Source organism: Dipodomys ordii, unplaced genomic scaffold (assembly GCF_000151885.1).
Source record: "Dipodomys ordii isolate 6190 unplaced genomic scaffold, Dord_2.0 Scaffold39, whole genome shotgun sequence".
NCBI classification, from domain to species: Eukaryota; Metazoa; Chordata; class Mammalia; order Rodentia; family Heteromyidae; genus Dipodomys; species Dipodomys ordii.
Genome location: NW_012267255.1, coordinates 6,285,953 through 6,300,380, shown reverse-complemented (window position 1 = coordinate 6,300,380; position 14,428 = coordinate 6,285,953). Strand labels below are relative to the sequence as shown.

At 39.9% G+C, this 14,428-nt stretch overlaps 1 protein-coding gene across 1 annotated transcript in view; it reads left to right on the top strand.

The window, feature by feature from the left end:
* Nucleotides 1–14,428, top strand: part of LOC105987044 (uricase) — a 31,375-nt gene that overhangs the window by 2,530 nt on the left and 14,417 nt on the right. The window contains exons 3-5 of the mRNA XM_013018202.1: nucleotides 5,202–5,420; nucleotides 8,137–8,253; nucleotides 8,350–8,428. Coding sequence (XP_012873656.1) covers nucleotides 5,202–5,420; nucleotides 8,137–8,253; nucleotides 8,350–8,428 — 415 coding nt within the window. The remainder of the gene's footprint in view (nucleotides 1–5,201; nucleotides 5,421–8,136; nucleotides 8,254–8,349; nucleotides 8,429–14,428) is intronic.

The window sequence follows — 14,428 nt, the reverse complement described above, 5'->3', positions numbered from 1 at the left end:
CCTGCCCATGCAATTGTAACCCCTCTGTACAGTATGTTCACAAATAAAATAAAATTAAATTTAAAAAAAAAAAAAAAAAAAGGAGGCCCTGCAGAGCAGCACCCTCTTGTTTTTACCTACTTGTCTGGTTTGGAGTATACTGTAAATATTTGTCTGTATCAGTAATCAAGCTGATCAGGTACTGCAAAATTTGACATAGTATGATTATTTATCAGTGATAATTATAAGTAGCATTTATTGGGCATTTACAATTTACCAGGTGCTTTTCTAAATGCTCTGTCTTTTAAATACATCCTGAGAGACTGAGAAGCAATTGCTCTCATTGAATAGCAGGAAAAATGCACCTCTATTCATAGCTCATGGGTAGCAGGAGAAAGATTCTATCTAGGCTGCCTGACTTTAGATCCAAAAGCCATGTTCTCACCCACCTGCCCACACTTCAGATGAGACAAACCAGGGCACAGATCCCCCTACTATTGTCTACATTATACACAATGGGGTTCTGACACTGACTTCTGCTTTCTCCAACTACAGAATTTGGGGAGAACAGGATCATTTCTTATTGGGGCCATCATCTGCTGTCAAGTTCTGCCAAAAGATTCTCTGGTTTTCTGATCTTGCTTTACCTTGCTCCAGGCTCAGATGGCTAAGCTCATTTTCTTCCGATTCATTTTTCAGTAAAACGGATTACTCAGGCTTTGTTCAGAGGTACATGGGATTTGCTTGTTTACTTTTGAGACAGTCTCACAATGTAGACCAGGCTAGCCTTGACCTTTCAATCCTTCTGCATTAAGCCTCTCAAATGCTGTGATTATATGTTTTTACATATATACATATATTGCCTATTATGATCTATCTATCTATCTATCTATCTATCCATCTATCTACTATTATGTGCCTCTAATCCTCAGATTGTGATGATTAGAAGGCATAAGTTCTTTTTTTAAAATTTTTATTTATTTTTTATTGTGAAAATACTGTACAGAGGGGTTACAATTAGATGGGCAAGATAATGAGTACATTTCTTACCAAGCATTGTAGCCTCCTCCTTTGTAGAAGACATAAGTTCTTATTCCTCACTTTCCCAGGAAGTAGAAGTTCCTGTTTGGAGTCCAAGCTAAATCAGCTCTTCCTGTATTGAAGTCTTTTGTATGTTTTCATTGACTATTCTGTGTCACCACACAGAACTGGGGGTGGCTTGTATTACCATCCGCTTATTCACGACACATTTCTCAAGCACCTATTTATGTTCCAGGCACTGTGCTGAGTGCTGGGGTTGCTATGGTGACCAAGACAGAACTTGTTCTTGCCTTCAGTTTACTGCTTCCGAATTAACCAGGCACATGAGGCTGCAATGACAGTACAATGTGATAAAAATTCTACAACAATAACAAGCAAGTTGACAGCACATAGAAAGGCCACCTACTTTACACTTGAAGGGTTGGGGCAGAGGACTTGGAAGAACTGATATGGGAGGATTGAAAAATGACTAGAAGAGGTTGGCGGTTGGGTGACAAAGAAAAGAAAGAGTGAAAAAAGAAAATCCTGGAAAATTCAAAGACCTACAGGCAGAGCAAGCATGCTGAACCTAAGCAGCCACAATTAAGCTTGAGAGACTTGAAGCAGATTTTAAAGCAGAAACTGACCAGGATGAAGCTGGAGAGTGAGGAGGGTTGAGGACATGAAGGCTGGCTCTCTTTGCCATGCTGATACCACTTGCTTCCAGAAGCTAAATGATTGCTGTATGGATATTTACTGACAGGGTATGGGGCTGAGGAGCAGGAGGAATATGAGGATGATGTAGTGAATCCAGTTGCTTGCTGGAGATGATAAAACTTGATCCCAGGACCTTTGGTCCTGGATCCAAGTTCACGCAGTTCAGGGGCCACAGCCCCACGTAGAATCCCTTGTGGCCCAGACATGCCAAGACTTCTTCCTGCTGCCTCCATAGTGCTCTTTTCCCCAAACTGATATCCTTGATCATGTTCCCTTTACTACCTGTGTTGCTGCCATTACCACAGCCAAGCCTGAAATAGTCACTGTTGCTACTTGGTGTGAAACCAGGCCTTTCCAATTCCAGCAGCCTTACAAGATAAAAGTGGTTACCTCCATTGGTACTGATAGAGGCTCAGAGATATTAAATCACTTGTCACAAGTCACAAAACTATAAGTGGTAAGACAAAATTTGGGTATGAACTGATTCCCAAACCATTACAACCATATAACAGTGTCTCTCTCCCCATCAATGCTGCACTTCTTACTAAGGATTCCTCAGCTCTACTCTGCACAGTTTCTTATTTACCCTTTTCTTTTCTTAGAAATATCTTTAAGTAGTTGTGCACAGGGGTTTGTGAGTACAGCGCATCTTGATCAGTGTCACCTCTTTCATCATTCTCCTCCATCTCTCCCAACCCCACCCATCCCCTCAATTTTCCTAGCTCCATTTTCACATATGTGCCTTGAACCTCTCTCCATTAATCAACCTTCCTCTCCTTAACCTCATCTCTCCTTAACACATGGCCCAACTTTCTGATATTCATTTTGCTAAACTGTGAGTTTGTTATTCAACGGCATTATAGTACCGGAATCCTCTGCTGCGTAGATCGTAGTTTAGTCAGCAGGTTTGTGGATATATGCAGACTTAGATTATTATGCACAATTAGACTTTACTTCACTTAAAATAACTTTTTCCAGGTCCATCTATTTCTTTGCAAATGGTGTGCTATTATTCTTCCTGTCAAATGAGTAAAATTCACTATATACAATTAATTTGTCCACTGAAGGGCATCTGGGCTGTTTCTATGACTTGGCTATGGTACATAGTGAAGCAATAAGAATGGGTATGCAGGGCTGGGAAGGTGGCTCAGTGGAAGAGTGCTTGCCTTGCATGCCTGAGGCCCTGGGTTCAATTCCTCAGCACCACGTAAAGAAAAAAGCCAGAAGTGGCACTGTGGCTCAAGTGGTAGAGCGTTAGCCTTGAGCTGAAGAGCTGAGGGACAGCGCCCAGGCCCAGAGTTCAGGCCCCACGACCGGACCCCCCCAAAAAAAAGAATGGATATACAAGGGTCTTTACTGTAACATCACTTGCAATCTTTTGGATAAGTGCCCTATGAATTCACCCTTTTCTTAAAGATGACCTTCCCAAAAGTTGGATCAGAGGCTTCTGAGGTAGCTTTTCAAAAGTTTTCCCTCAGCCTCCTACTGAAAATTTTAGACACTTTGAAGTATGTTTTTATGCATTTTAGTTGTTATTGTAAAGGTGATATACAGAGAGGATATAGTTATGTATGTCAGTTGAAGAGTACATTTCCATTTGAACAGCATCATCCCTTCCCTATCTCTCAATTTTTTTATTGTCAACATAGTGTGTAGTGAATATCACTGCTGCATTTGTTCACCCTTTGTCTCACCATTTTTTGTACCCCCTACCCTTCCCAAAGACAGGTAAACGAACAAACAAGAGAAAGAAAAAACAAAAAATAGCAACAAAGCTTCTTGTTTCCATTTCCTGGAATTCATTTCACTAACTATTATTTTATATGATCAGAGTTAAATGATCAACTGTAACTTGTTTTATCTAGGTTAGAGACAGCCTCCCAGCCTCCACTTTGATTAAGGCAATAGCAATTCTTCTCAGAGGATTTTATACACAAACAGACTTTTTTCTTTTGTTTTTAGGCAGCCCTTAGTATATGTGAACACAATAACTACTATTTGCAGGTGAGGTTCCCTGCCTCTCTACTTAGATTTTTACTGCATGCTGGTTTGGATTTACTTTAATTTTTGACACCTACTTTTATTACCATTTTCATGCTCAACTTGCATATTAAATAGGATAAGTTTTTCAGTCCCTCTGTTCTCCCACCTCTCCTCTCAAACACCAATAAAGCTCAGCAACAAGTATTGTAGATTCTAATAGTATAAATGGACATGCTTAGGCTAAGGCTCCAGCCTCAGACAGAGATTCTCATGAATAAATCACTAGGCTTTATTAGGTAACTTCTGGAGAAAAGCATAGCTTTTCTTTCCTTAGCCAGATGGCCCTGGCTCTGCACTTCCAAAGGTCATCTGGGCCTTGTCACTGATTACTCTTCCCCTTTCCAGCAGCAAATAGACAAGGCAGTGCTCATCTCAGGCCATTTTCTCCACATTATCACTCTCTAGAGGGAAAAAAGAGCAAGCAATTACTTCCAGTTAATATAGTCAGGGAACTTTATAGAAGAAAAGTAGTTTACATAGTAGCCATTCTACAATTTGGAATCAACAGCTTATCTTCACCTTGTCCTTGACTGGCTATGGGAACTGGAGCAAGTTGGCTTCAGGCACCTTGATTTCTCCTTCTGGAAAATGAGGATGGTGGTGCCAGAGCTGTCACAAGGATGAGATGAGCAAAGAGTAAATAAAGCCAAGCAAATTAACATAGTATTTACCCAGAAGTTCTGTTGTTATTATTATTTTTTAAATTATTCTCAAGAAAACCCTCTCTGTGTGTCAGAGAAATCATATTTTCACTTTTCTTCTTTTTTCTTTTCTTTTCTTTTTTTTTTTTTTTTGTCGGTTGTGGGCCTGAACTCTGGGCTTGGGCACTGTCCCTCAGCTCTTCAGCTCAAGGTAAGCCTTCTACCACTTGAGCCACAGCGCCACTTCCAGCTTTTTCTCCTTATGTGGTGCTGAAGAATCTAACCCAGGGCCTCATGCATGCAAGGCAGGCACTCTACCACTGAGCCACCTTCCCAGCCCTTCCTTTTTTTTCCTATACAGGTTACCATTCTTTATTTGTGTATGGTCCTGAGATTTTGAACTCAGGACCTCTGTGCCCACTAAGCAGTCAGCCTACTTCAGCCACACCCTCAGTTCTTTTTGCTTTAGTTTTTCAGGTAGGATATAGCACTTCACTCCCAGTTATTCTTTTACTACCATCATCTTTCCACTTATCTGGGAGTATTCATGCACCATTTGGCTTGATTTCTTGAGGTAGGATCCTGCTAATTTTTCTCCGGGCTAACCTTGAACCTCTTCAATCTTCAACCTACCTGATGTTAGCTAGTTTAAAAAAAATCCCTTCGGGGGAACTGGTAAATGAGATTATAGACAGTGCCACCATGCCTGGCTTGCAAATTCCCATTCTTCTTCAAAGAAATGCCAATAGAAATTTCTTCATCTAATCTTCTTCGGTAAAAAGAATTGTGTTCTCCTTGTAGAATGATGAAGTAGAGTTTGTACGAACTGGCTATGGGAAGGATATGGTAAAAGTTCTCCATATTCAACGAGATGGAAATTATCACAGCATTAAAGAGGTGACAACTTCGGTGCAACTGACTCTGAGGTCCAAGAAAGATTATATGCATGGAGATAACTCAGACATCATTCCTACAGACACCATCAAGAATACAGTGCATGTCTTGGCAAAGTTCAAGGGGGTATGTACCATTCTTAGATGCTGCAGAATTCACTATAAGGTAACATGGGGGTGGTACTATCTATCTTTAAGTTCTCATTTCCTTTTAGCCTATTTTTTCATTCACGCTATTTAAAAAATCTCCTTTCTACTCTAAAATTCTTAGCCATACTGAGAAGTTTGTTTTTGCCTTAAAAAAAACCCCTCACGGGGCTGGGGAGGTGGCTCAGTGGTAGAGTGCTTGCCTTGCATGCATGAGGCCCTGGGTTCGATTCCCCAGCATCACATAAGCAAAAAGAAAAAAGCCGGAAGTGGCGCTGTGGCTCAAGTGGTAGAGTGTTAGACTTGAGCTGAAGAGCTGAGGGACAGCGCCCAGGCCCAGAGTTCAGGCCCCACGACCGGACCCCAAAAAAAAAACACCCTTATATCTTTACTCCCTCCTCTTTAATATTTTAGGAAAGAATCTATTGGACAAATTAACATGTCATCTAAAATTAGGACCATAGGAAATCAATGTCTTAGAATAAATGTTCATAATAAAATATAACATGTCTGTGATGTGTTTTTTTTGTTTTCTGTTTATTTGAACCAATATTGGGGCTTAAACTCAAGGCCTATGCACTATCCCTTAGCTTTTAAGCTCCCGAGAAAAGCTCTACTATTTCTCTTCCCGTTATTACTACAGAAGAAAATCTCGAGTGTAAGACATTTCCTTTTATTACCAAAATCTGTTTTTCCAAACTGGAATGATCTTCTATCTTTCTTAGTTCCATTACCAACTACTACCTGTATGCAGTGGTTAGCTGTCCTCTCCAAGAGTGACCCAGACCGGAAGGCACAAGGTATTTTAGCACCTCCGGTTCTAGAGTCTTTCAGTGTACATGGAACTGTGCAGGGCCACCTGCAGGTTTCTGGGCAATTCAAGATAATTTCTCAATTTCTGAGAAGTCTAAAAAAACAAGAAATGCAGACTGGAAAGGTTATATGTTTGTGTCTTTGCATGAGATCTGCGTTTATCACACATCAATAAATAAACTAATTGCAGGGTAATTTCTGCAAGGCCTGTTTCTGCTCTGAACCTTTCTCTTGTTAATCAGAATGACACAGTAAATAGAGCTATGGAAAAATTGCTGTCTTAAAGAAAAACAAACAAACAAAAAACACATTTTCAAATAGTCCTGTACTATGATAGGAAAGAGGACCAGGTATCAAAATTTCTTATATTTTTTGTACCGTGTGAGAGATTGAAGAAAAGTGAAAAAATGGATATTAAAACAAATTTAAATTGATTTCTAATAGGGCAACCCTATAATTCCTTATCCTGTCCAGGCTATTTTTTTGTGGAAAACTGAGTTTTTATTATATATGTGAACAGGAACAACATACATAAAGTTGAAACATTCCATGTACATTTGGCTCTAGCAAAAAAAAAATGGTGCTATGTTAAAACTCAGAGACTTAATGGTTTAAAAAGTAAAGGTTATGACATTTAAAATTACTATACAGTAGATACAAATTTGGAATTTTTTTTTGAGTCTGGTCATGGGGCCTGAACTCTGGGCCAGGGCACTGTCCCTCAGCTCTTCAGCTCAAGGCTAGCGCTCTACCACTTGAGCCATAGCGCCACTTCTGTTTTTTTTCTTTTTGCTTATGTGGTGCTGAGGAATCAAACCCAGGGCCTCAGGCATGGGGGCAAGCGCTCTACCACTGAGCCACTTTCCCAGCCCACAAATTTGGAATTTTTAAAATTAAATTTAGTCATCAGAATGCCATCTGGTTCTCAACAGCTAACTTTTTTCCCAAAAGCCTGTACACATACAGGGGACATTCACCCCACAAGTGGGTCCTAAAGTGAGAAAAGAGCCCAGTCATTCCTTTGGATCTTAACAATGTAGTCCTAACTACTTTCCTCAAAACAGCAAAGGACTATCTGAAATGAGAACCAGGCCATTTCTGAGATCAAAATAAGACCTTATCGTACTAATTCTGGAATAACAGGTATAAACCAGAACTAGGCTGGGAAACCTGCACAAATAAGCCATCTAAATTTTTAGGCAAAATCATTCATAAGTCACAAATTGTGCTAGGACCATAAAATACTGCCTAGAAATTACTATGGAGAATTTGTGAGAAGATGGGGAGCTGGAAGGAGTCAATAGAAAGCTCACGTGGAAGGCAAGGAAGGGAAAGTGACCCTTCATTGATATATTTCTCTTGGGAAACTTGGGAACCATTCACAAATCTCACAGAGCCTAGCGTGTTTTTCAGTAATCTGTCGTTGACTAAGCTCACCTGGAAAAGAACTGAAGGTTGGTTTTTGCTTCTTCTGGTAAGTTTTCTACCATTCAAGGGTGCTTTTCAAAGTAGGGTAGAGTCTCACCTGGTAATGGTCACCAAGGGACTGTACTTGGGACATTTAGTACAAAATTGGGATAAAGACTGATACGGTGCCTGAGATTCATTCTAATTCAGCTCTCCTCTCATTCTGAAGAGCTACTGCTCAGGAAAGAGAGTTCCCTTAGGCTTTATAACTTAACTTTGAACTGGTGGTGGTGGCACACACCAATAATCCCAGTTTCTGAAAGAAGATCACAGGTTTGCAACCAGTCTAGACTACACAGAGAGAACTTGTGTCAAAACTACCACCAACAACAAAAAAAAATAACAAGAAAAAAAGAATCCCTTCAAATAGGGAAAGCAAATATCTCTGATCACTAATATTTTGTTTCTTGTTACAGATAAAATGCATAGAAAACTTTGCTGTGAACATTTGTGAGCATTTTCTTTCTTCTTTTAACCATGTCATTCGAGCTCACGTCTATGTGGAAGAAGTCCCGTGGAGGCGTTTTGAAAAGGTTATTTCTCATCGATGTTCCCAGTTGAATTAAAGAAATGGGTTCTGTGGTAATGCTGAAATTTGACTAGAAAACAATGTCCCCCTTGACTTTCAGAATGGTGTCAAGCATGTCCACGCATTTATTCACACGCCCACTGGAACCCACTTCTGCGAGGTTGAACAGATGAGGAATGGTAAGAATTACTTTTCATGTTTTGATTCTGCAAGAGTGATTTCAGGGGACCCCTCCCCCACCCCATACCTCTCCTAAACATTGCTGTGGGAAAAAAACGAAGGCATTTTTAAGACTTTTAAATCTGAGACAGGAATGAACTATTGACAGTCGATTACATTAAAGAATTACCTGTTTCCATAAAATAAAATTTCATCTTGGAGCCAACTCTAGACATTAAGTAGGGGTGAGGCAGAAGTGAGGGTTTCAGTGGGGCCCCAGATGAAAAGAATACACATTTCTGACCAATATTGGGTGTTATTCTTTACCACATCATGCTATAATTATAATATTTTATAGGAAAAGCTTACTAAATAACAATCAATTTTTCCCGACATTTTGTTTGCATGTTAACTAAATCATTAATAGCACTATAACTTCAAGAAAATGAACTCATTTTAAATGCAAAGGATAATTACATAATTCTATTTACAAGTCATTTAAAAATTAATCATGTAACATTACTATAATATAGACTATATCAGTACTGATCATTAAAGTGAGCAAATGTTAAAATTCCAAAGCTTGTATTCTACCAATTTGTTGAGGTCGTCAGAACACAGTTTTAGACATCACTAAGACCAGAGACTTTTTAAAGAAGTCAAAGATGGAAGAAATCTCTTTAATTCAATAAAAACAAAATAAGCTGTAATATTGACTTTGAGAATATTGACTCTGAGCTCTTTGCTTTTTCCTTTTCTTTTCTTTCCTTTTTTTTTTTTTTTGGTCAGTCGTGGGGCTTGAACGCTGGGCTTGGGCGCTATCCCTCAGTTCTTCATCTCAAGGCGGGCGCTCTACCACTTGAGCCACAGCACCACATCCAGTTTTCTAGTGATTTATTGGAGATAAGAGTCTCATGGACTTTCCTGTCCAGGCTGGCTTTGAACCGAGATCCTCAGATCTCAGCCTCCTGAGTAGCTAGGATTACAGGCATGAGCCACCGGCACCCAGCTTGCTTTTTCCTTTTTTATTTTCCTTTCTTTCTCCTTCCTTCTTCTATATGCCTTTATTTCTCTTCCTTTTCCCTTTTTCTTAAGCCCTCTTCAGTATGACTTTGAGATGGCAAATGCCATCAGAAATACTACAGGCCAGTAATATAGAAGGTCACTTTGCATTCTGAGTTTCATTTGATAAAGCCCTCTTAGAAAGCACAAATATACCAGCCATCAATTAATGTTTTTAACTATCTGTATCTAGACATAGGAAGGACCTTACCAGTGTTTGATTAACAGTTATCAAATTATTGCTGTATAAAAGAGAATAAATAGTTGATGTTTTCAGTTAGAAATGATTGTGTGTGTGTGTGTCCTTGAGATTTTGTGCTTAGACCTTATGCTCTATCATTGAGCCACGCTCCGCTTCTGGCTTTTCAGTGATTAATTGGAGGTAAGATTCTCATAGACTTTCCTGTGTGGGCTGACTTCTGAACAATGATCTTCAGATCTTGGCCTCCTCAGAAGCTAGGATTACAACTGTGAGTCATTGATGCCCAGATTGGAAATACTTTTCTAATCCTCAAACATGAAACTCTTTGAGATATTAGTTAAAATTGCCTTTTTCCCCTATTTTTCTCTCCTCCTTCCCTTCCATTCTTTTTGTTTAAAATTATTTTTCCCTTTGTTATATCTTGTAAAAAGAGGTTTCACTTTGACATGTCTATTTCTGTATATATCACATATTGATCAATGTCACCCCTTCTATCATTTTCTTTCGCCTCCTTTTTTCTGTCTCCTCTCTACCTACCTCCATGTCCTCCCTGCCCTCCCTCCCTTCCCTGCCTTCTTCCTATACTTCTTTCTTCCTTCTTTCCCTCTTTTTCCTTTTTTATTTCTCTGTTCCAGAATGTAACTTTGGAGGAAAGGAAAATTAAATTCTTACTTCTTGGAAGGACAGTGTTTTCTAATTTAAACTACATTAACTACTCTCATCAAACAAGAAACTGAGCTAGCCTCAAGTGGAATACAATCCAAGCTACATATGCACTTTAATATTTTTCTACTAGTCACATTGAAAAAATAAGGAAATTAGGGGGAAATTTTAATAATATATTTCATTTAACCTAATGTATCCGAAATTTTGTTATATAATTAAACATTAATAGATATTCCAGTCTTTGAAAATTTAAGCCGTTGAAAACTTGTGTGTATTTTATATTGACACCACAGCCTGTTACTTTAGCCATATTTCAGGTGTCTAATAGCCACATGTGGTTAGTGGCTACTATGTGATCAGCGTAGCTTTCAACTAGTTTGGGGGACACAGAACAGTCTTCACCCCACTTTTAATTATGTAAAATAACAGCAAAGGCTAGAATTAAACTTCAAGAGAGCTGATTACAATTAAAAGCGCTTATGGAAATAACTTGTGCCATTCATTCATATACTATTCATTCAACAATTTGATTTTTCTGTTGTTGGTAGTGGGGTCTAAACTCTGGGCCTGGGCACTGTCCCTGAGCTCTTCAGCTCAAGGCTAGCGCTCTGCCACTTGAGCTACAGCACCACTTCCGACTTTTTTCTGCTTATGTGGTGCTGAGGAATCAAACCACGGCCTCATACATGTGAGGCAAGCCTTCTACCACTGAGCCACCTTCCCAGCAGCCCTCAACAATTAAATTTTGAGAATTTCTGTAGATAAAGAGATAAACTTTCTATGGCAGTAGTGAATTCATAGTAGACAAATTGCAGGAGACAGACCTCTAAGGGGATTTATTGCCATTTGAATGGTTAAGACCACAAGGAAGGGAGTAAAGACGTGCAGAGTGAATAAAGTTGTATAAAAATCTAACTTCCCAAAGAAGTCTGAAACACTTTACAAGGAAGAGAGGAGGAACGGTTCCAATTTTCTTTTTTGTTTTTGTTGAACTCAGGACCTTGTGCTCAAGAGTATTGCTCAGCTGATACTCCACTACTTGAGCCTTATCCCCAGCACAAGTTTTTGTTATTTTGGAGATGCAGTTTCATGGAGTTTTTTTTTTTTCTGCTCATGCTAGCTTCAAACTTTGATCCTTCAGGCCTCAGCCTCCTAAGCAACTAGGGCTAGCTTCAAACTTTGATCCTCCAGACCTCAACAACCTAAGCAGCTAGGAATAAAGACAAGAACCACAGGTACCTGACCTTCCAACTGGATTTTGGAAACAATTCAAAATATTTTGCACATGGAATTGGAAAGGAAAGACTTCAGGAAAAAGACATAGGATACAAAAAGGAGGGAGAGAAGTAAATGAAAATGCTTTAGCAACTGCCTAATACTCAGTTCTGTCCTGGGCAAGTAGATTTCTAATTGTTAAAAGGTCAAAACAGTTGATGAGCAGGCATGTGTTCAGTGAGTGTGATTCCTTTAGTCCTCTGAAGAGTTTCGCAAGGCACTTCTGCACAGTTGTTAATCCTGAGGGCCTTGGGGTCAGAAAGGACTATATTTGGATATGAGTTCTACTACCTAACAATGGAATGGATAACATGTGAATTACACTACTTCTGTGGGTTTCATGAGGATGGCAAGCCTCACTTCCACAGCTGTCCAGAGAAATAAAGGAAATACGTGTTCATTTTATTAAAGCATTCAGCTTAGTGTCTGGCCTATAAGCAGGAAGTACTCCTTAAAAGTGGCTGGAATTATAGTTAGCATGACAACAGAGAAGCAGAGAAAGTCATCAGTGATTAGGTGAGTGAGGCATGTATTTCTTTGGTTCAATAATTTGGATCAAACTGTGGCAAACAGGCCCCAAAAGCAAGTAGCTGTGAGACATCTGAAGACTAGTTGCAGAGAGAAAGTGATAGATCTGCAGCCATCCATAGAAGCAGGGCTGGAGGGACTGAGAACTTGCTGGCTATCTATACTAGAGGCATTTGGGAAGTATAATCTGTTGGTTATAGACGTTGAAGAGAAACAGAAGTTTAGAGGAAAGGAGAAGTGAGAGGGTGAGGTGTTTACTGAAGAGAATGTAATTTATATATATAAAGGTGGGGGATGCAGTCAAGTTTTGGAATATGGATGGACAGTAGAGGAAATCATAGGGAAGGAGATCATTCCAGGAAAACATAAAAAATGGGGAGAGGGCCTAGGAAAATTCCTTAGTTTAAGGGTTAGGCTGTTTAGAAGACTGGTCAGAAAGATATAAGGAAGGGACTGGGAAGGTGGCTCAGTGGTAGAGTGCTTGCCTTGCATGCATGAGGCCCTGGGTTCGATTCCTCAACACCACATAAGCAAAAAAGAAAAAAGCCGGAAGTGGCGCTGTGGCTCAAGTGGTAGAGCGCTAGCCTTGAGCTGAAGAGCTGAGGGATAGCACCCAGGCCCAGAGTTCAGGCCCCACGACCGCCCCCCCCAAAAAAAAAAAGATATAAGGAAGGCTGGAGACATTGGTGTCATGAAAACAGGAGAAAAAATGTGTTTTAAAAAACCCAGGTTTACCACAGCAACAGGAGCCATAACAAATTGCTTCATATATAAACGCTCAATACAAGATGTTCATTTTTCCCTTCATCCCTAACCTTCTTCCCTTCCTTCCTTCCTGACCTCCAAAGAGCTAGACAATCCATCAAGGCATGGCTAAAAGTGACAAAAGGATTTTATTTACATTAATTACACCAGGTAGCCTGCAACTACCTTGTCCTGGGCTAGCTATCCAGAACCTCAACCACCAAGCCTCCAATGGGCAGCCTCAACTTTATTAGTTGGTCTGTAAACCTCTCATCCCCAGACCTCCAAAGCTCCAAAGCTCCAAAGCCCCAAAGGGGAAGACTTTTCCTTTTCCTTCCTTCCTCCTTCTTTGCAGGCCTCTCCACTCTCCACAGGCCTGCCCTGCTCTACTCTGATACATGCCTCTCCACAGGCCTCTCCAGAGGCCTCTCCACAGGCTTGCCCTGCCCTGCTCTGCTCTGGTAGGTGCCTCTTGTCATCTTTCTCCTCCTGCTGTCTCTCCACACCCAGCTCCTGGGAACATACAGCCTATATGTAGGCTGCGCCCCTCCCCCTCTCCAACGGGTTTAATGGTTTCAACCTCCATTCACGCCCCTCCCCCAAGTGGCCCACTGTCCAACACTTCTTTTTTTATTTTAAATAATTTCTTTTTATTTTAAAGATGCTATACAGAGCGGTTACAGTTACATGACCAATGTAATGAGTCCATTTCCTGTCGAGCATTGTTACCTCCTCCTTTGTTTCCCCCTACCATCCCTTTCCTCCCCACCTCCTCAACTCCTCCCTCCCCACAACCCTTACCCTCCACAAAGTTGTAAAGTTCGTCTTCAACATAGTGTCTTGTACATCTCATTGTCACAATGGGTCATCCTGTATCCTTATTTCATCATTTTGTTATTTCCCTTTCCCTCCCCCAATTAGAAAAATGTATACACAAGATTCAGGAAACAAGAATCAAATACAGTGAAAATAGGGGTTGTACCATGGGGGAAGAACATACAATGAAACAAAAAAAAATCACTTAGTACATTATAAGTACATTAAAAAGAAAAGAAAGATAAAATCTCTTGAGTTCCTATCAGGGTTCATTTTGCTTAGTATCAGGTTATATAGTCATATGAGCATAGCTTTTGATCTCTTCTGCTTGTCCTAGACATATACTAGTATTGCAGATAAGGGAAACCATGGGACCTATGTTTCTTTGGGTCTGGCTTACTTCAATTGATATAACTTTTTCCAAGTCTTTCCATTTCCTAACAAATGGGGTGGTGTCATTCTTTCTGATGGAGGGATAGAATTCATATATATATATATATATATATATGTATGTATGTATATATGTACATATATATGAATATATGTGTGAATATATATCACATTTTCTCGATCCATTCATCTAATGAGGGGCATCTGGGTTGGTCCCATATCTTAGCTATGATAAATAATAATGCAATAAACATAGTTGTGCTGGTAGCTTTAGTATGGTCTTGTTTGTGATCATTTGGGTAAATGCCCAAAAGTGGGATTGCTGGGTCATAGGGGA